The following is a 21,971-nucleotide window of genomic DNA, read 5'->3' on the forward strand; positions in this document are numbered from 1 at the left end:
TGTCCGGGCCAGCTTGCGCGTAACTTGACTAATCCCATGAGACCTGAAGTTAATGACTATATAAGCCTCTAGTGACTATCATACGAGCAATCATAGGGCTCAAACCTAAAATTATAGATAGAACAAACTTTTTAGTCCCAACCTTTTAATACTGAGCCACCTATAATCTAGTGATTTAGGATTTGGTGATTTTCAACCTAAAATAAAATACCTCTTGAGATGTAATTGCATTTTATAATTTGATTTTGCTGTAATTATAAAGTAATTAAGAAATGACAAAGTTATTAGATTATAACTTTCTTTAAGAAACACATTACTTAAAAAATCTTTATTATATACTAAGAAAATCTTATATTAATGCTAAGAGATCGGTTTCAACTGGTTCTTTTATGGTTCAGCTCATAACAAAATTTCATTTTACATTTTAGCAATTTAATTATTTCAAAGTCCTTGAAATAAAAATTAAAGGCAGAGTAAGGCGTGATGTTTTCAAGGCTCAAAGACAAAGCGACAGAAGCCTATAAAGCCCAAACCTCTTCCGATATTTTCACTTGACTAGTTGCCGATTATTTACTTGAAAAGAATGGCGGGGGACTGCCGATTCTTCAATCCAAACGATCGCCGAGTAACCTCCGATCCTTTTTTCATCTAAATCTCCGAGGAATTCACGATCATTAACTTAAAAAAGATCGCCGATGAATCGACAACCTTCCTCGTTAAAAACCGCCTCTTATTTTTTAGAAGATCGCCGACTAGCAATGAACGGACTGTTTTTTAATTAATCGCCGATTGTGACCACGTTTCGTTCGCCGAGTCTTTCACTAATCACTGATTTTTATATTTGTTCCCGGTGCTTCAGAGTAATCGGCCAATTGTTTTCCAATTAAACACCGATTACTTCTGTTCACGTTCTTTCTCCGATGATTTGGAAATTAATCGCCCACTTTCCTCGCGTATTTCCCGAGTTTGTGCGGATTATCTCACTCTCGAGCGAGTTATTTCCTATATTCCTCAATACTGCCGATTTATTGAGGATGTTTTTGGCTTTCAATTTCATGTTGTTTGGCCCCTCAATAGACATCTTTTCCTTACTTTTCTTTATTTATTTTTTTACCATTCTCACCAATCCTGAGTTTCTGACATGCTGAATGTCTTCTTAACATCTTGCAATCCCATGCTCTCTCTAGAATTCTCCGCTTCTCCATTTATGTTTCTCAGGTACGTTAAACAAAGGAGAGACGAAAAAAAATACGAAGCTTTCATGGATTCTTGCGACCTCCAAGTGGGGCTAATAAAATCAAGAGATAAAAAGAATCAACTTTGATGTGCTGAGGTTATGAAATTATGTTTATTAATTCTTTTTGAAGTGCGACGACAAAAAAATAATCAACTTCGATGTGCTGAGGACAAAAATCCACTTAGCTCTCCTTATAGAGATGCTTCCCATCCTCTATAACAACCTTCAGAGGCCTTCCTTTCCATCTGTAATGGTAGATGTTTATCAGTGAAAGCATTTTATTTAGGTTAAAATACAAATAAAATGTAGTGCATGGAGTCTCACTGGACCAAGATACTTGATGCACTGCTTTTGAAATTTTGATCTAGGGCATTCTTCAAGATTTACTTCCTTGCCTTCTCCTATATCTAGCCTTCAGTTCCAAACCAAGCATGCATATGAAAGTTCAGCTTCGAAATCTTGATCATGTCTAAAATTGAAAGTCCAGCAATAAGGATCCAAGAAACTTGCCAGTATAAATAGGGCTGTCTGCTTATAGAATCAAGCCATCTCTCAAAATAGGAATGTAGGTTATGCCCATATCGATGTCGTGGATCGATCTGTTTTAAGCAAAAGACATAACAGATACAGAATTAGTAAGTTTCAGGAAACCTGATCTCATCGGGAAAGCTGGGAGCAAGAAGAGGAGCTGCTCCATCTCCTTTATTCGCGAGGGGAGCGGATGGCCACAAAGCGAGATTTAACCCTGTTTGCAAGTGTGGTGGACTGGGCGGTGCACCACACTAAAAGCATTAAAGATTCAAATTGAAGCTTTTAGTGCTCGCACTAACAACCAGGCTCTAAGAGTGAATAAAGAGCAACAAGTCATAACTGCAGAAACCCTATAAATTTGACAGTCTACTGTCCGCTTCAAGCCAGTGCTTATCAATAAGTTTTTGGGCATTTTCATCAACTGACAAGCCTTTTCCAACTCATCCAGCTCTCCTTTTGGCTCTTGACCATTTAGAAATGGCAGCTTCATGTTTCTTCATATCAAAGAATGAAATAGAAATCCATTGGAGTTCAACGAAGTCTAAAAGTTTCCACCTGTGATTAAACAAGTAACGAAGACTTGTGTTAGAACAAGGCTATGCATGTATTCTTATGTTTTTGTTTGAAGAAAGAAAACCAGGATTAATTTGTACTGATCAATAGATACATACCATCTCTGCTCAACAAGAACTTCCCAATCTGCAAGTATTCTCCTCGTTGGGTAGCTTCTGTAAACTCTCAGCAATCTCACCGCAGCTTGGTGTTTGGGACGATGGGATAAAAAATTCCCAATTTCCGTATCGTCTCTACGCTATGATCATCTGCGTTTAGGGATTCATTATCCATCTCTTTGTTGTCAATTCTATCTGTCTTAGTAGAGGCAACCATCTCTTTCTCCCAAGGAGAGCCAGTGATTGGCATCATTCTTTCCAATTCTCCCCCCTTAAAACTAGCAGTTCTTTTTAATGTAATTGTCTTTCAAGAGCCTGAAGATTTCAACGTTGTAGGCTCAATATCTTGACTACTTTGTTGTCTCGGAATACGGGCAGTAAGAAGATGGGTTTCGATAAATAAATTTTATATGACAGAAATTTGACAAAAAATTCTCTGCATTTCCTTTAATGGTCACATTACTCTAAATTTTGACAAAAAATCGAAACGTTAATAGATTTCCATATTCTTATTCTTATCCTTAATGAGAACTGAATACGGATAATGCAGATTTTATGTGACTCAACTTAACCCATAAACAAAATGTAAAAGAAACTTTAATGTTTTGAAGATTAAATCAAACATTCTTGATGAAATTTAAATAAAACTTTTAAACCAACTCGACAAGGACATGTCCACATTGGATACAAAATTTCAGATCATTATTCAAAATGGTCTTCCAAAACATTCATACTTCAGAAAATGCAAGATAAACATCTGAACGCTTGATTAGCCTTATTCTATCCTTCCATTTGGAGTCATTCCCATTAGAAACATGCAGACATTATGAACAGTTTCCCAAGAACAAGACCGCAGCATGCCACTATGGACTACCCATATCTTTGACATTTAGAAATCCTCTAAACACACAAGGTATTATACTGTATAGCCATTGAAAACACATATTCAAATAACCATCTAAGGCATAATAACGGGTCAAAAACTCAAGATCAAATCAACATCACATACTTATTCAAGCAGAAATTTAAAAGAGTAGTATGCCACTATGCACTATACCCAGGAGGATTTGAAAGGATTATACCTTCAGATCAATGGAGAATGATAGTGAAGTTTAATGCAAGAATGACTTGGACCTTGACGATTCCAGCTGGTACTCTTGGGACTGAGGTGTGAAGGTATTAAAGAGGGTGAAAGGTGGTTTCTTCAACTGGTTTTGAAGAAACACTAATGGGATGATGTCTTTATGGATTTCTCGAGAGCAATGCAGATGAGATAAACCATCCATTACCATCTGATCTTGTAGAGGCTGATCAAAACTAAGGGTCTGGGTCGTTGTTGGTTCGATTTGTGCGAGGGAAAGAGCGTAGAAAGGTCTGGAAATCATCCAGCGAACCAGACCCTCTCTGTTTTCTTTTGGTAGAAGACGATGTACAAGGATTCAAGACGACGTCGTTTGAGTAATCCCTAATGTGCTAATGGTTTTCAACTCTCTTTCAGTCCTTACTCCTTATTCTTGAGAGATATGTTGGTTGGTCAAACGACTCAAACCCCTCAATTACTACCGAAATTTTAAGATCCTTTCAATTGCATCCCTGGTACTTCAATTAGAATCCTTATATTTAAGCTCCTTTTGCAAAGCAGTCTATCTTATCGAAATCATTCAACTTGTCCTTTATTGACTCTTAAACTTTGAATTGCTTGCAATCTAGTCCTTGATTTAACAAACTTCGCTTCTCCAAGTCTGGCTGCTTTTCCACTCTAGTCCTTGTTTCTGAAATTCTTCAATAAGACCCTTAATTGACCTTTAAATCTTAAAGTTCTTGCAATCTGACCCCTGGTTCAATTAATTATGCTACTCCAGGCTTCAATCAAATCCTTAAACTTTTAATTCCTTTAATTTTTTTTTCCAAATTTCCTTTTGAAAATTGATTATTCTTTCAATTAAACCCATGACCAATCCAAATAAATCCTTTCAACTTTCAATTAAATCCTTGGCTCCTCCAAATCGCTATTTTAAACTCTTAAACCTTTCATTGTTCATTAATTAGGCCCTTAATTGACAAAATTAACCGCCATCTTTTGCAGCCTTGCCCGTATTGGTCCTCCAATTTGTGTAGTAATGGCCAATTCCAGTCTATTTTATTCAACTTTATTTTGTTGTTGTTGTTGTTGTTGTTGTTGTTGTTGTTGTTAGTCAAAGTGCAATTTTCATGTTGAAATTCAACGAAAGTATTTAACAGTCTTGGTCAGATGAGCAGTCGGAAAAGAGATGGTGCAGGATGGTTGAGAAATCTGGAATGTCCACAACTGAGCAATCTGGAAGCATTGCCTCTTTTTTTTTTTGTTGACGAGTACATTATTCACAAGGAAGCTACATTCAAGGAGTTCATGGAGCAGTAGAAAGCATATTCGGAAGACAGGTATGAGATGGAAGCCAAAGCTGATTTTGAAACATAAAACAAACAGCCTGCATGAAGATCTCATCTTTTGAGAAACAAGCATCAACATTACATACAGATGCCATTTTCTAGAAATTCCAGGTTGAGGTTTTGGGATTAGTTTCATGTCATCTTCGAAAGGAAGGTGAAGATGAGGCATCTATTAACTTTCGAGTTGATGATTTTGAAGAACATCGGGACTTTCTTGTAAGCATGGAATAAAGCGGCCTTGGATATTTGTTGTTTATGTCGTTCTTTTGAATACAGAGGTTTTCTCTGTAAACACGCAATTCTTGCTCTTCAAATGCCTGGTGTTTCCAACATACCCTCACACTGCACATTGAAGCGTTGGACGAAGGATTAGTCAAGCTGCTGATAAAGTGTATCAAACAGTCTTCTTCATTATAGGGTACAATGTTCACTGATTTATGCAAATCTTCATCTAAAACAGGCTTATGCTATAACTTTTCGGACATCAGGGGAAGCCTTAGAAAATTGTATAGGCCTAAATAACTCTGTTAAGAGTGTTTTAGAGCCCAACACATTGGATGTTCTTGGTTTTCCCGGCTTCGAAGAAGAGAACTGTAATAACTGTTCAGCCAAGTCATCTAAGAAAAAGAGAACTCGAAAGAAAAAAACAAAGGCATGCCGAGTGTTGCTATTGAAGCATACAAGAAATGACTGTTATACTGTTGGAAATCGAAAGTTTGTGAAGTAGATTTCTTCATTTTGTATTGCAGGTATACTCCGAGGCTGGGGGAATAAAAATTGGCTTGCAAGACAGCTACGAGCAGATGGTTTGCTGATCTTAAACTCAACTGTCTGTCAAGTTTATCCTTGAAAAACTGTGGATTTTCCATCAACTCACTGCATTTGTTTTGCGTACTGGGCCAGATTAACTCAAGGGCACACCCTACTGATTAGTGCTCTATCCCTCGACAGGACACACGAGAGGTGATATGAAATATCTATCTAGAAATGTGAGTTTATTGCAGTATTATTTTAGTTCTTTTGTTTTTTCTTGATCGTACTGATTGATTTTCTGTAGGAATTAGGCTCCCCTCTTGACGGTGCTTGTCATGTAAAACTACACGATGATCTACAAGCTCATTTTTATAAGAGGTTTGCTTCATTGTAACCAGCAGCTCTAGAAAACCTCCAGATTAGACTTTGAAGATTTTTTGAGCCAATTATTATTCTTTAACAAAATTATTAATAAGTAAAGAAAAATTTCATGATTCATTATCAAAATCAAGAAGATTGTATTTGTGCAACTACTATGAGACAGATTCATTTTTTGGTTTTTTTTTGTTTTGGATACATCAACACATTGTGATGTTAATGATTGAATATTCTAACGATTTTAATTCTATCTATTAATAAGAAAATATGATGACGACACAATTGCAATACGCAATATTGAAATGAAGAGAGAAAAAAAATATTACGAAATAAATAATACAAGGATGTACGAAGATAAAAACCTCAAAGTAGCGTAAATATGAGATTTGATTTCGAAAGTCAGTAGATCACCCGATATCGACCCATTATGATAAAAAAAATAAAAAAAAATAAAATTGTAATTACGACAATATTCACACTTCACTCTTATGAGTATCATATCCAAATTCAAAAATTTCCAGTCATCTTGCATATTTTACCCTAATTTAGCCTTGGATATAACTTGAAAATAAATGTGGTTAAAAAATATTTAATTTGTTTCTAGTTCTAATTAGATAGGGATGGTTCAGATTTTCAAAATCTGAGTTTTGATAAACTTATTGCAATCAAATTCCAATAATCCATCATCATTCTTCTACGTCCTTCTGTCTCCAAGTCACTCTTGTCTGACTTCACTTTCAGACAAGAAAAAATCACAGTTGACGACAGTCTTGTTCTTTCCTTCTAACCAAAGCTTCACACTTTCAACACAAACACTCCATTCTCTCTTCCTCTCCATTGAAGTTCATAACTTTATGCTGAATTCCTATTAGATCTCACTGAATTTCACTGCTTTCACTCTCTCCATTTAAATTCACCTCATCAATCGGTACATCCTCTTCCGCTGCTTTCACTCTCTTCATTTCAATTTAAGTAAAACCTTGTTTAACGGTCTCCTTTTTGCTTTGTTTTCCTGTTTTTGCCTGTACTTGATTCTGTTATTAGTTAAGAAAAGATTGGATTTTGAAGGTAACCCATTATTGGATTTGGTCTCAGAAAACTTGGGTTGTTTTTGTTTTTTGGTTGAGTTCAAGATCCGAGTAGATTTTGGATTTGGGTTTTAAAGGCTAGAGAAAACCCATGAAAGAAACCAATCTAGGAGCTGATCATATAGGGCAGAACCTGATAAAGTTGACAAGTAATTTATGCTTCTCAGTGTTTGTGGTCTCAGTTTTGATATTTACTGTTACTGCAATCACATACCAACCACCAAATCCATGGCTGGAATCAGCTCCAGCTTTCGCAAAACTCTTCACACAAACTGAGAATGCCACTTTTAAAATTGATGATTCTGTTGTCAAAACTGGTGAGGATTTGCAAACTGGGACTGCCCCTGCTGTCCCTCCTACTGCTGATATCAAGCCAATTACTGAGGAGGTGATCAAGAGAAAGGAGGAGGAAGTGAGCGATATGACCCTCAAGTCATCTGGTCGTGAGGATTTGGAGGTAGTGAATTGTTCGGATCCAAGGGTTTTGATTACGGTTGAGAAGTTCAATTTGTGGCTGTTTAAGTCAGTTGTGTTTTTGCATTATCAAACTCCGGTTAATGGATCGAAGCAGGATGAGTTTGACGTGTCATGGACGTTTGGGAATAAGAAAGAGAAGTCGTAGAGGAAGTATAGGGATTTTAGGAGGTTTAAGTTTGTAATTGAAGAGAATTGTTCTTACAAAATTGTGCATGCTGATGGTTGGCATTCTGGTTTCAACGCCAAAAGGATTAGAGTTAATTCCTCCAGGAGTGGTAGAAATAATCCGAAAGCTGCACCATTGGTTCAGGACAATGAGATAAATGAGACAATCCCAAGATTGGGATCAGAAACGAACTTTAGAAATGGGAAGTACTCGTATTATTCTAGAGGAGGGGATTATTGTAAGGGAATGAATCAGTACATGTGTGAGTTCTTATGGGGGTTGGGGAGGCCATGTATTTGAACATTTGTCATGGACTTGAGCATGTGCTTGGCAGTTAGTTATAATCCGGATGGGAAGGATCAGGAGTAGACGGATTTTAGGTTTTATTTTGACTTTGAGCATCTTAAGGAGGCGGCGTCAATTGCCGAAGAGGGTGAATTTTTGAGAGATTGGAAGAAATGGAATCGCTCCCGTAAGAAGAAAGTTCCAGTTAAGAAGGTTGTGGCCCATAAGACGACACCAATGCAACCAAGGAAAGTTAAGAGCACAATCATATGGAGGCAGTTTGATGGTCAGGAGCCAGAAAATTATTGGCATAGGATGTGTGAAGGGCGGGTTGCAAAGTACATTCAGAGACCGTGTTATGCAGTTTGTAAATCAAAAAGATTGATGAATATAGTTACAGACATCAGTGGGAGAATGGACTGGGATTTTGGTACATGTGGTTCGTGGGGAGAAAGCTCAAAATAAAGAGCTCTGGCCACATTTGGATGCCGATACATCACCCTACGAGCTTGTTACAAAGCTTCAAGGGATGATTCAACCTTGGAGGAATCTGTATATAGCAACCAATGAGCCATTCTACAATTACTTGATAAATTGAGGTCTCACTTCAAGGTCCATTTAATTGGTGATTACAAGGAATTGTGGGCAAATACAAGTGATTGGTACAATGAGACAATTCTTTTGAATAATGGTCACCCAGTTGAGTTTGACGGATACATGAGAGTTGCTGTGGATACTGAGGTTCTTTTCAGAGCAAAAACTCGCGTGGAAACATTTTTTAACTTGATCAGCGACTGCAAGGATGGAATCAATACATGCTAGTGAGGTTTGGGTGCTACTTTTTTTCTTTTCCATAAAAATGATTCATGTCACTCGTTTTCTTGATTCAGCCACAGAATGATACAAACTGAGCTCATTTTAGACCTTTATTTTTTTCTTTGATTGTTCTTTTATTTCATTGGCCATTGGAATTTCCTGTTGATCATGACAACTCTATATCTGTAAAATATAAATTCATTTTTGTGGTCTTTATCTGCTCTGTGCTTTTTTCTCAAAGTGAATCAACAACCTCTTCATTTCATCACACTGATAGCAAGCTGTGCATGCATCTGTATTTAATTTGTCCTGCCCCTTTATTATCTTCTGAAGATGTGAACAAATGCTGTTTTTGTTTCCCATCTCCTGTGGCGTATCCATTTGATGTTTTTGAAGTCAAATATACTGGATTTCTTATAAATGATTGTTAAAAGGTTGAGAAGGAGTTTCTATAGGTTTTCGTTAATTCATCCGAAATTGGTTGCATGTTGTATATCTCACTACTCAAAGAAGGTTTGAAACAGGAGAGATCATCTTTTACGCTAATCCAAAACAGAAGCGGAGTGAGAAACTTACCTGTTTCCTTGTTGTGAACTTCATGAGGACGTTCCTGCACCTGCTTCTGCATGCAGTGTCGACTATGTACCATTCCAGAACTAGCAGGTAGCGTTATTTCCACTTTGATGAGTAGTGATCATAGCTCATGAAAATTACAGGAAATTATGTGATGCTTGTATGTGAGATTATTGAGATGTTTATGGCCTGTACGTGTGATTTTATCAGTAGTAGAACTAGTAGTTATCATTCACTTCTGTATGCTTAAAGCAAGTGAATGTTTTCTGCTTTTGCCTTGCAATCAACTCTGCTGTGAGAACCCAGGCATGGTCCTGAGTGCCAGGATGAGCACTTCAACCACAAAGCATCTTCTGTGAGATCTCGGTTTACACCAAAAACTAACAAAAGCTAGTCTGCATTTTGTTTCCAAGTGATGTACTCATTTTGAAGTAAAAAATATAGCCATCACAAGAGGGTTTTGCATGCATAAATACCACTTATTCCTATTTAATACATCATTTTTGTGCATTATATCCTTCAATTTACGTTGGGGAGGCTTGCACACGCACTTCAAGAAATCAGTTGTAAAGTTATCATCACAAGAAGAGAAATATTTTTCCTCTTTGAAGATCTGAAGAAGCAAACAGCTACAAATTTCCATTGCACCCTTCTACTTTCCAGCTATGACTTGGTGCTACTTGTTCATGGAGAGGTATATAATCCTACAAAGAACACATTAAACAAAGAGTTAAAGCAAGAGAACCGGCATATAATCTGTAGCATATGAGATGAGAAGTGCATGTCTGTACCTCCATTTTCTGGATTAGCTCTGTAGCCGTCCTTGCAGATATGACAATGCTCCTGGCTGAAGGTCCAATAAATCCTTCTTCTACGCCTTTGTCAAAAAACCCAAGCAAGCTATCATAGTACCCATCAACATTTAATAGACCCACCTGTATTTATTTTTTTCCCCGATTAATTTGAGAAATAGGGAGAGATAGATTCAACAATGCTTATCAAAGAAATCGTTGAAATTCATTCCACATAATTTCACCAACCCCCCTGCTGATATCCTAGAACAACAATTGCACCTCATGTAAGTTCTTAGAAGCTAGGGTGGTGATTTGCCACACCATTTTCTTATACTGTCACACCTAAATAGAGGTAATTTGCCACACCATTAATTATTAAAAAATATTAATTTGCTCGAGCAAAGAAAAAAATAATAAAATTTTATTTTTTTAAAAAAACACTTAGATGAATCACCACCCTAAAAGCCAATTGTAGAGAATGTAGAAAGTCAATTTTGAAATCCCACAGCAGCCTAAGAGACAGTCACAAATACTTTACCATCATGTGAGCTTAACACCGACGTTGGTTTTAACCAGTCAGAGTATTTTTATATTATCTTTCACGCATTGAAACAAATTAGTTGCTGGTGAAGATGATTGATTTAAACATTAAATTAAAATTCTTGAAGCTAAGAAAGTCAAGCCTCCCTTTGCCCTGTTATCACTTCTTGTCAAATAATTAAGGCTCAACTTCATTTGAGTTGCATACATTGCATCTCCTACTGATTGCTTTGACAATGAGCAGTTAAAAACACTGAAAACAAACACTTGCTAAAGCAAAGATTAAGCTTTAACCACGTGCCTAAAAATGGGTGTCAAGTCTTATTCATGATCCCCCAGCCAGCTAGCCCCCTCAGTATTTGGACGATTGTCAAGTTTACTGCCAATAGCCAGACTGATAACCACAAAGTCACAAACTGCTAATATCTTCCCTGATTTGATGGTTTTGAATAACTTTTAATGGAACAATAGCTTTTAGAAAAGTGATTAGCTTTTTCAACATCATCAACATGGCCTTTTAATCCCGTTTCCTGATCAGTGTTAGGTTTATGAAATATGGGATTTAAAAGTTTTAGCACTCCAGCTACCTACCGGAGCTTGAATCCTAGCTAATGTTCATATGGGAACGAGGGCACAGCTGCGATGCAATCCGTGTTCCTAAACCAAAAACAAAAAACATCCCATTCCTCTCAGCACCATACCAATCTCGACACCCCCACCCCTTTCATATGATCTTCCATAATTGTGTATATTATGATCCCGATTTCCATTTCTCATATAAACTTATTGAGCTTGATCATATTTTCAAGATTAATTAGCCCCTTAATCCAATCAACTAATCAATGTCAAAAGCATTATAATGACTCAAATTGCATTACTAATACATTTTTTTTATAGATATGAGATTGGATCTTGGATTTTTCATTAGTAACAATAACAAGTGGAGGCTAACTAGTAGGGTACTTCTGACTTGCCTTACAACTTGGCCACTTATAATATCGTATACGATCGTTTACAAAACTTGTAATTTCTTAACCATGGGAATTAAAGGCGCTTTTCAAAGATGAGGCTGCTAGCTAGCTAGCTCATTGCTGCTTCTTTCGAGGAAATTACATATTATTCTTACAAGTTGTACGTGGATTAATTTCTCTATGTAACAAGTAGAAGATATCATATGAAGATAAAACAGATGCAAAATTAATTACTTACTGGCTTGTTATGGATTCCAAGTTGAGACCATGTTATCATCTCAAGCAACTCCTCAAAGGTTCCATACCCTCCTTCATTGATTGACCCAAAAAAACCCAGTGAGAACAGTAAGCAGTTAACAATCTTCTTTTCATCAACACTAAAAATGCTTGAAGCTTGTGAGACTTGAACATGTAAATACCAGGAAGAGCAATGAAAGCATCAGCTCGCCGAGCCATCTCAGCCTTCCTTTCATGCATATCGGATACAATCAACACTTCTCCAACTGTGTGACCTGAAATCTGAGAACAAATCGTAATCATTCATGCAAGCATGCATGTGCATGAGAAGGATAAGAGTGAAGTGAGTGTGGAGTTGAGGGTTCACATACCTCAATCGGTACAAGAGCTCTTGGGATAACACTATCCAAAAAACAAAAACAAAAAAATATTAATAACGAAATGAATTAAGAGTATAATGACTATATATATATATATATATATATATATATATATAAGCATTTACCATGATTCAAGATATTGGTGTCTTACCCTAAGACATGACATTCACCATCATAAACAGTCTGAGAAACAAGCCCCATCAGTCCAATACTCCCTCCTCCATACACTAAATCCATCTTCCTTTCAACCTGCGAATTCCCCTTTTCATAAAATACCCTCCAAATTCAAAAAAAAAAAAAAAAAGCTGAAAGAAAGAGAGTGAGGAGTACTATACTAACCAGCTCCCTTCCAAGATCAAGGGCTGCATCACTGAATATCTTTTTATTCCCTGACTTGCTTCCACAAAAGACACAAACACTTTTGAACTTTCCCATAATTGGTTCTCTATTCACCTCCACAGAATTGATCACGATACAAAAGTCCTTCAACAAGTCTACACACTTTTTTTGTATTATATAGCAAGAGAAGTGCTTAAATAATCAAGAGCAAATTAATTATATCTTAGTCCCCGAGTTTCAATAGGACTATAACCTGGTCCTTCATATTTGAAAAGCTACAGAAACAAAAAAGAGCCTCTTGGCTATTCAAGGTAACGTTTGGCTCTGTCTTGGATAAGAAAAGATGGAGACTGTACGTAAATTTAAACAGAAGAGACATGTTTCCTTGTTAAATTCTATTTAAAATTGTTATAAAAACATATTTATTTCATATGTTTCTTCATCCAAATATGTTTTTGTATTATCTATATCTATTTATAATATTAGACATTAACTAAATACAACCTTTTAAACTGTTATGTATTATTCAAACATCTAAATTATTCAAATTTATTATTGAGCAATTTAAATCCTTAGACGAAAACCAACACTATAAGTGTTTAGAGAGAACGAATTGACATTTCAAGAAGACATAAATCAACAAGAGTCAAGGAACTAATTTAAAACATGAAGGACTAAGCTATGACTATATTGAAAATTACAGGACTAAAAAAGACAATTCACTGAGCAATCAACGACTGTTCATATAGGATAGGGCCTATGACATGGGAGCCAAGATGGATGCTTCATGGTCCATCCAAAAAACAATAATGCAGTTCTTTTTAAGTCAGAGAAGATTCTGCCTTTCTTTCCAATATTTTGTTTTGTATATCCATTTTGCTTGGCGGGCACACCAATAATATATATTGCTCTTTTTTCTTTCTTTTTTTTCCCTCTTTGAATTAGATATAGGCTCCTCTCCTCTTTCTTTAGAATTAAAAATAAATCTAATTAATTATAAAAGGGTATAGTTTAACTGGTCAAATTTTAGATTTGTTTTTTAGAAATTATCAGTTCAAGTCTCACAAACCTCAGGCCTATTGGAGTTTACATGATCATTAATTTTAGAATTTATAAAATTAATTGAGATATACATAAGCTGATTCAAACGTAAATGTTAATATAAAAAAAGTTACAAATTGAGTTTGTATTTGGTGGATGGTTTGTATCGAAAAATAGGCATACCCTACGACCATTTCAGGAAATTCTTGCTGCGTAGCCCTTCTGTGCTGGCTAATCAATGGAGTTTTGTTATCAAACTTTACTAACTAGGGTATGCTTAATTTCTTGTCTAGCCAAATATTGTATTAATTAAAAATATATTTTAGTCTGAGAAATTAAATTATTAAATGAGGTTTTAATTATAATTTGATGTTATTCGTTTTCTTCTAATGAAATATCTTTTACTTGAAAATTAATTATATAGACTCACAAATGTATTATTTTAAGATTTTATTAATTTAATTAGAAGGATAAAGAGTATGGAATTAGGTTAATTAAATTATAATAGTATATCAACTAATTATTTGAATCTTAAATAATCAATAATGATTTTATATTATTTTTTAATACTTGATATATAATTTGATGGAAGAATATTTCTGCATCTATATTTCTCTAATAAGGAATAAACTTATGCTACCTTTTACTTCATCGATGTAATATATATAGAACCCTTTTTCCCTAATTAACTTGACTTTTTCTGAATTAGTTGTCAAGAGTGTAATAAATATTACGCTCTCTCTTTTACTTCATCAATTATCAATATTTTTCACTCATATGTGACAGATGAAAGCTAGCTTTGCTATATATATATATATATATATATATATATATATATATATATATATATATATACACACACATCCTCGAAGAACAGCTCGCAAACGGAAGGAGGCGGCGTCATTGACTACGGGGAAGTTTTTGGTAACGTGAATATTTTTTATTTAAAAATATATTAAAATAATAATATTAATTTTTTAAAATTTTATTTTTAATATCAACACTTGTGTTAAAGTAATTTAAAATTATTAAAAAATTAATTTGAAATTAAAACATGATTGGACCACCGACACAAACATTATTTTAATTCTTTAATTTGAACTCAACTTTTCTATTTTCTTTCTTAATAAGAAAAAGGTGCTGTCAATATCCATATCTTTTTAAAGGGATTTCTTTTTTCTTTTCTTTTCTTTTTCTATTTCCTTTGAATTTTTCAAAGGCTTCGGCCTGCTCAAAGCTAGGATTTTATGTTGAACCCTCTTTTCATCCTGATCAGAACAAATTAATATATATTTGATGGAACCACTATTATCTAAATTAATAGAAACAATTAAAGATTAGGTAATATATCAAAGCCATTAATTAATTACTTAAACTAATAGAAACATTGCCTTCTCAATCTTCTTTTAACGCTGGAAGTTGAATCTTCTCAATCTTACTTATATATATATATATATATATATATATAGGAGGCGAACCCCCAATTAAAGATTATAGTAGAAAAAATTAATAAATAATTAGAGAATTAATTAGAGACTCGGACATTCGTCTTATGCCAGAAAAGTGTATTAAGTACTGATTTTATTGGGGAGATATTGCATCTAATTGCTCTAGATAATCATGGCAATTAATTGCCACGTACGCTAATGGTACTGTGTACTTGAAGCTTACACTAATTAAGTGTAGTTATTAAAATATCTTTATGTGATAAAGTAATTAACATCAACAATATGTTTAGTTATTAATCGATCTAATACATTCCGAATGATTTAATAAATCTTCTGTATAAATAATCAAGAAAAGAAAGAAAGAAAGAAAACAAAATCCATAAAGAATCAGGGCTACCGACATACTATTAACTATTAAGTTAAAAGTTGTGGACAAAAATAGGACAAAATATTTTGCCCCACACTCAGTACCACCGTAGAATATTATAATAATAACTATATATATATATATATATATATACACACACACCTTTTAGCCTCTTTCTTACTTTGGTTATTGATTTTTTTTTAATTTAATCATGATATATTTATAGGTATTCAAAAATATATTTTAACATCGCGGATCTATTTTTAAAAAGATTTAATTAAAAAAAACTAGGATGATAAATTTTATAGAGCCAATGATCCGGTTTGTGGATTTGACGGGTTTGACCGTGATTTTTTTTTTTACTAATTGTACTTGATTATATGATCGTCTATTTTTCTTTTTATTATATAGTTAAAAAAAAGTAGTTTCGAAAAAAAAATGTTATTAAATTTTAGAAAAATCCATGAACCTGTTAATGGGTTTAACGAGTTTAACTTTTTTTTCTTTTTTAATCTGTTTTTTTTAATTTTATTCTTCAATATTGAACTGATTGAGAATAAGTTTTATAATTTATTTCGTTTTACTTTTTATGAAGTTATTTTAGTCTTGAAAAAAACTTTTAGTATTGGTTTGACACTCAATTTTGCAATCGTCTATTTTTGTTATCATATAGTTACACAAAAAATAATTTTAAAAAAAACAAGTTATTAATCCTGATGGAATTCATTACCCAGTTTGCGAGTTTGACGTGTTGACCCGGGTTATCCGATCCACAGGTTTAGCGAGTTTACCTATCAAACTTGATATGTTTGTTTTTTAGTTTATGATCTTTTAATTTTTCTAATTGTTTTTTTATTTCATTCTTCTTTAATATTGGATTGGTTGGGAAATAGAATTCATGGTTTATTTTTATTTTTTCTATAGGATTATCATGATTTCAAATAAATATTTTTTTTAGAATTGATGCTCGATTTTGTAAGCATCTAATTTTATCATAAAAATAAAAATAATAATTTACAAAAACAACAAAGTTATTAAACTCATTAAAGTCTATGACTCAGGTCACAGAGTGACTGAGATCAATTCAATTTGACATCATATCAATATTTTTTTAAAAAATTATCATTTTATAATTTTTTAAAAGCTAAGATATGTTTTTATTTATTATTTAAGTTGTCTTTAAATTTATTAAATTGAATGATTTATTTTAAATTAATTTTTATACTATTTAATTCAAAATTAAAGTAGGACAAAAAACCAAAACCAAATCGGGAGACTTCCAAACTGCTCGATTAGATTTAAATTGAATTTGCAAGCACTAGCTCAGAGAGAGAGAGAGAGAGAGAGAGAGAGAGAGAGAGAGACACACACACACACACACAATACGATTTTATGTTAATAAAGGGATCCGATAAACCATTTTCTGGCAGCAGAGGGAGGAAATATATCGAAATGCCTAAGATGAACTTAATCATTTTACTTTTACTACCAGGTACATGATTTGGAAAAGGTTTTCGGGAGTGCTTCAAAGGGAAGATTTACAATAGTTATAGCAATCATGTGTGTCTCGTTTTTGTTTAATGGCTTCCCGTTGTTAATTGCAATGAACAATTTTAAATGGAAATTTCAATGGTCTGCCACAAAACTATATTTGATAATTGCTTGTTCATGAAATAGTTCAAGTAACTTCAGCTGTCAAAATCAAACACTTTTTAACGTGGTTGTCGTACGAGGTAGAAAAATAATAGATTACTTCAGACAATAATCCCACTCCCCCGCTATTGTTGGTCGTAAGTTTCAGAAAATAATCACCAAAACTGATGGAAAACAAAGATGTGATGATGGTTAGATGTTCTCTAATTTGTCTCTGCTAGGCAATTGTGGCATGTGACTCTGATCACTGCTCTCTTAACTCCTCGGATACCTTGAACATGCCGCATATGTTAATCTTGCCACTTTGATTGATTAGGGACATGAAGACAACAGAGACTCCTGTTAGAGGCAATCAAAGCTAAGACACAAAATGATGAGCCTCGCCATGATGTGTTGAGGGAACTTTCACAACTACCAGAAACAGGATGTCCAGCTCAGGTTGATGGGAAAGTAATCTGCAGAACACCATCTTGGTTCTTATATCATGATCCTGATTTCACATCTACTAAATGCGAACCCCCAATTTGTATATTTGCTTGCAATCCATAGTTAGGAAGATTGGGGTTGTTAGGCTCAGGAATTCCTGGACAAGTCATTATAGAAGCATATGAAAGAATCTGCTGTCAGTGAACTATCGAACACAAGATTCAAGCACCACAGCCACCATTGTGAACAAGCAAGAATGCTCCATCAGGAACTTCATTTGGATATCAGATGCAGAGTGCAAGCCAGTATCTAATCGGAGAACGCTATTAAAAAATGGGAACGGAATCAGCCAATCTTCCAAGTTCATAGGGTTCCCGTGGATCCTTGTCATCCGATTATCAGAACAGGACCTGTGAACAAGATGGTGGAAAAGTTGGCTTTTAGACATTTTTGAGAATTAATTAAAAGCTAAATACATTCATTTTTAATTAGAATTTTGTTGGAACTATAACATGAGGTATTAAAATATAAAAAATAAGTTGTATATAAATAGAAAATTAACAGAGTCGGCAATATATCAAAATTCAACCATGAAACTATGTCTCATATTAAAAAAAATAGAAATTCTTCTTCTCTTCCAATGTCTATATATGTGTATATAGCCTATGTTCCACGTTAGAAAGGGAGAAACTCTTAAATATCTGTTCTTTTTTTTTTTTGTAGTTTTTCGAGTTTAATGTAAATAAAAAAAAGGTCGATTTTCTTAATTTTTCCACCAAGTTGTATGCTTGTAGAATTCTAAAAGGCAATTTGCTTGCACCAATCAGCGAATAAGATCTATCTTAAAAAAATATATATAATTGTTACAACTATTATTATTTTCTGCTGAAACGGATAATCTACAATTCAACAAGAAAATATAGTTTGATTTGTTAATAATTTAAAGCCTTTAATATTTTTTATTGGCATGCTAGTTTAATTTTTATATATTGCTTTCTATACAGTTTGTAATTTGCTCTAGAATTTAGATTTAATTATTAATAAGCTTTAATTAAATAAATCTAATTTTATTCATCTTAGAGAAAACAGATTAAACTTTATGTAATTATTAAATCCAACACTTAAAGAAAGAAACCAAACCCTAAATCTCATAAAAAAAAAAAAACATCTAAAGTTGACTGAGGGTGTGCATCATGCATCAAACACAATAACGTTGTGGACTCACTGTGCTCCTCTTACATGTATATCGTGGGCTGGCTGTAACTTCCATGTTTAGGCTTGGTTTTTGGGTGTTTCGGCCATTTCATTATTTTGTCCTGCAATTTTCATGCATGCCTAGGGGTTTATTGGACTTGGCTTGCCTTATTTGCTCTCCATTTGTTTTCTTTTTTCTTTTTGCTGTGTATGCCATTTGGGGTTTTGTTAAGTTATTTCTATGCCCTTCCAAGTGTTAGCTGGTCTATTTTTGAGTTTGTTCAAGATCATTGGTTTAACATGTCAAACCGGGCCACGTTTAACAAGAATGGCCGATGCTTCTACAACCTAAATTTTGATTCCGGCTGTATTTTGTGCAAGTCTCAAACACAGTAAAGGAAGACGAGAAATGTAACATACAGTGTCTGTAGAAAATACCTTACAAGAACTTGATGCCCAAACCCAAACCCCAATCTCAAGAAAACTCTACACTGACCTAAAGTTTATTCAGCTGTCAAGTTTATTCTACAGCAGCACATGTGAGAGCAAAGTTCTGCCCAGACATGGAAAATCATGCAACCATGCCATATTTTCAACAGAACTCAGAGAAAAGCATGATTATAGTCATGGTAGTGGAAGTTCTTGGAGATGAAGCGAGCCAACCATCTTGAACCAGCGAAGCATACTACTGCCATGACTACCATTGTATTGGCATTCTGCTTGGTTGCCGCAGCAACCCCAATGAAAGCAAGTGAAGCAACCTGCAGAATCACCTCTAGTGCATTCAGACCCTTGTATGCAGCATTGCAACTGCGACAGTTTACCACATGGGACCAGTACCTGAAAAACCAGTTCCAAATATAGTAGACAGTCAAGAAAGTTGCTCAAACTGAGATCTAGGATCCTCATCTGTGATTGCATGTAACAGTCATTACCTGTCGAACAGCTGTTCTCTTGGTGAAGTTGGAGGAAGAGCCCCGCAGTACTTTCCCTTCCAATCAACTTGACCTCCAGAATACTTGTTAAACCATCTTCTGTAACCAACCAGAAGGGCATCAGACTTTGTTGGCACGAAACAAGCCTTTTGCCAGTTTGCCGGGCCAACATCCATGAACTTGCGCTCCTGCAAACCGAATTTTTTACTCAGTTAACATATACTACCAAATTAAGTGCAGGCTACGATTCAAGCCAGGATATATGGCAAAAGATAACTATGTTATCATAAACAGAAAAACCACCTGCATGTGAAGAAGATACAGATCTGAATCAAAAACCAGGTTGTATTTCAGATGAAAAATCCATCGTGGGACAACTTTATCTATCCAGAGTCCAAAGTTTCTTGGAAAGATCCATATCAATCTGCTTCTTCCTGGACTAACTGGAATGCAAATAAAAACAAAGGCCATTCTCTTTTGCATCGAGCCCTGCTTATCCAAGAAATTTGCATGTCAAAGAAGATGGTGAGAGCAGGAAAATCAGTAATAAATGCTTACCTTTTCTGGTGCATCACCAGGACTACTAGAAGCATAAGAGATACAGGGTGCAATAAATTTCGTATCACCGAAGTGATCTTGATTTTCTACGAAACCTTGACTATCTAGTTTCTTGACACTCAAATCAATTGGACCGCCTCCTTCTCTATCAGACTTCACTGCAGATAAATTCTTGCTCATAATTATATAAACTTCATCATGACAAAAAAAAATCAATGGAACATAATGCATTAGAATACCTTGTGGTTTTGGTGCATTTACTAGTCCATAATGAGCATAGGGAAGATGTGCAGGATCCAACAGATTTTCAATCAAGACATCATATCTGAAAATGTAAACATTAATTCAGGCAACAAATAATTCTGTAAATGCAGCCAAGATTAATAGAAATAAAATGTAGATTTGAGTGCAAATGACAACTTTGCTTACCCATAAGGAAAATCTCTATTTCCCATAGTCTTGGTAAATGATGGATCATCCACATCTGGGATGAAAGGAGGCTGTTTCTTGGTAATGATATCTCTGTATTGCGGATCGGTGTTAGGCCAAAACCATACAATGTCATGATGCACTGTGCTTGGATAAACTGCAACACATGCTTTCATGGATGTGTGGACCTGCGATATGATTTGATGGAAATGTGAATCAAACTCCCATTTAAGCGTACGTTCAATATATTCTAACACTATGGACTAGTTACCGGAGGACCATCTGGTGGTGCTTGAGGGATGAACTTGCAGTTACCAGAGCCATTGAAGCACCAACCATGGTAAACACACTGCAACCGTCCCCATTGATCAATCCTTCCTTCAGACAATGGTGCCAGCCTGTGAGGACAAGAATCATTAAAGACCTTCCATTCACTCTCATTCCTATCCCACCACACCACCAAATCAAGTCCCATCACCGTCTTTGCATGTGGCACCCTCTTGTCCAAGTCACAGACTGGCATTACTGGATACCACTGTGCATACCAGTCAAACTTCTCTTCTTGAGAGGCAGCTTCAAGTTCTGCCTCAGATTGTTCCATGGACTCTGTTGAAACAGAGGATGGTACTGGTGATGACATGGTTGCGAAGGGCTTGGATTTTGATGGTGTTTTCTTGAGCATTCTTGAGATAGATGAATTGGGTCTTGGATGGAACTGAAAACTCAACAACTTCGGCTTGGTGAATGGGGCTTCGCGTACTGAAATTGGGGCGTGAATTGATGTAAGAGAGGATTTTACTGCAACTTCCATGGCTGCTTCTCTTAGAGCTCATGCAAGAGAACGTAAAGAGCAGGGGTGTTCAGTGGTGCAAGTATTTGAAGGGAACTTATTGTGCAAGGTAGGCTTAGTTATTCAATTAGATATTTAGATTTGTTATTACATCATGAGAGATAGCTCAGAGTTGTAATCTCTTTATAAATATAAGAAATAATATATATTTAAAATTAAAAAGTGTTGATGAGAGTGATGAATCAATAAAGAATCATGATGTTCATCCAAATACTTGTGTATATTTTATTTTCGATGATTAGTAACAGAGCTTTTCAACAATTACTATCAAGATTTATGACAGGAAACCGCATCATTTTTTTTCCTTTGACAGTCAAAAGAAATCCTCATTTCTCGCTCGTACCATTACCGTAGTTTTTGAAGAAAAAAATATTAATCAACTTTAATTACTAAGTTATGCCCGA

The 21,971-nt window shown here is 34.9% G+C and overlaps 2 protein-coding genes, 1 long non-coding RNA gene and 1 pseudogene across 4 annotated transcripts; 1 reads left to right on the plus strand and 3 right to left on the minus strand.

Moving 5' to 3' along the window:
* Positions 1–1,305: 1,305 nt before the first annotated feature.
* On the minus strand, positions 1,306–3,944 carry LOC133701180 (uncharacterized). 2 transcript variants are annotated; one of them, XR_009843522.1, is made up of 4 exons: positions 3,522–3,944; positions 2,440–2,754; positions 1,562–2,323; positions 1,306–1,482 (listed from the first exon to the last, which is right to left on the minus strand). It is a non-coding gene; the product is annotated as an uncharacterized LOC133701180 (long non-coding RNA). The 2 variants fall into 2 exon arrangements; XR_009843521.1 differs by having other exon boundaries at positions 2,440–3,944.
* Positions 3,945–6,503: 2,559 nt separating this feature from the next.
* On the plus strand, positions 6,504–8,942 carry LOC133700795 (uncharacterized; annotated as a pseudogene).
* An 844-nt stretch (positions 8,943–9,786) lies between these two features.
* LOC133700796 (cytokinin riboside 5'-monophosphate phosphoribohydrolase LOG8-like) lies at positions 9,787–12,814 on the minus strand. Its single transcript, XM_062124455.1, has 7 exons — positions 12,667–12,814; positions 12,479–12,576; positions 12,319–12,349; positions 12,130–12,229; positions 11,949–12,019; positions 10,197–10,340; positions 9,787–10,109 (listed from the first exon to the last, which is right to left on the minus strand). Exons 1-7 carry the CDS (start codon positions 12,760–12,762, stop codon positions 10,035–10,037), a joined length of 615 nt encoding a protein of 204 aa, XP_061980439.1. The 5' UTR covers positions 12,763–12,814; the 3' UTR covers positions 9,787–10,034.
* A 6,374-nt stretch (positions 12,815–19,188) lies between these two features.
* On the minus strand, positions 19,189–21,530 carry LOC133700629 (protochlorophyllide-dependent translocon component 52, chloroplastic-like). Its single transcript, XM_062124208.1, has 7 exons — positions 20,989–21,530; positions 20,718–20,905; positions 20,528–20,613; positions 20,289–20,446; positions 20,034–20,219; positions 19,731–19,918; positions 19,189–19,635 (listed from the first exon to the last, which is right to left on the minus strand). Exons 1-7 carry the CDS (start codon positions 21,526–21,528, stop codon positions 19,398–19,400), a joined length of 1,584 nt encoding a protein of 527 aa, XP_061980192.1. The 5' UTR covers positions 21,529–21,530; the 3' UTR covers positions 19,189–19,397.
* Between the last annotated feature and the right edge of the window lie 441 nt (positions 21,531–21,971).

The sequence above is a fragment of the Populus nigra genome, chromosome 8 (genome assembly GCF_951802175.1).
Source record: "Populus nigra chromosome 8, ddPopNigr1.1, whole genome shotgun sequence".
Lineage (NCBI taxonomy): Eukaryota > Viridiplantae > Streptophyta > Magnoliopsida > Malpighiales > Salicaceae > Populus > Populus nigra.

Coding starts and splice junctions, on each gene's coding strand:
- LOC133700796 (XM_062124455.1), bottom strand. CDS start 12,762: ATGGGAAAGTTCAAAAGTGTTTGTGTCTTTTGTGGAAGCAAGTCAGGG. Junction 12,350..12,478: donor GGTGAATGTCATGTCTTAGG/GTAAGACACCAA, acceptor TTTTTTGGATAG/TGTTATCCCAAGAGCTCTTG. Junction 10,110..10,196: donor AGCTAATCCAGAAAATGGAG/GTACAGACATGC, acceptor TGTTCTTTGTAG/GATTATATACCTCTCCATGA.
- LOC133700629 (XM_062124208.1), bottom strand. CDS start 21,528: ATGGAAGTTGCAGTAAAATCCTCTCTTACATCAATTCACGCCCCAATT. Junction 20,614..20,717: donor AATAGAGATTTTCCTTATGG/GTAAGCAAAGTT, acceptor TTACATTTTCAG/ATATGATGTCTTGATTGAAA. Junction 20,220..20,288: donor CTGGTGATGCACCAGAAAAG/GTAAGCATTTAT, acceptor TTGGATAAGCAG/GGCTCGATGCAAAAGAGAAT.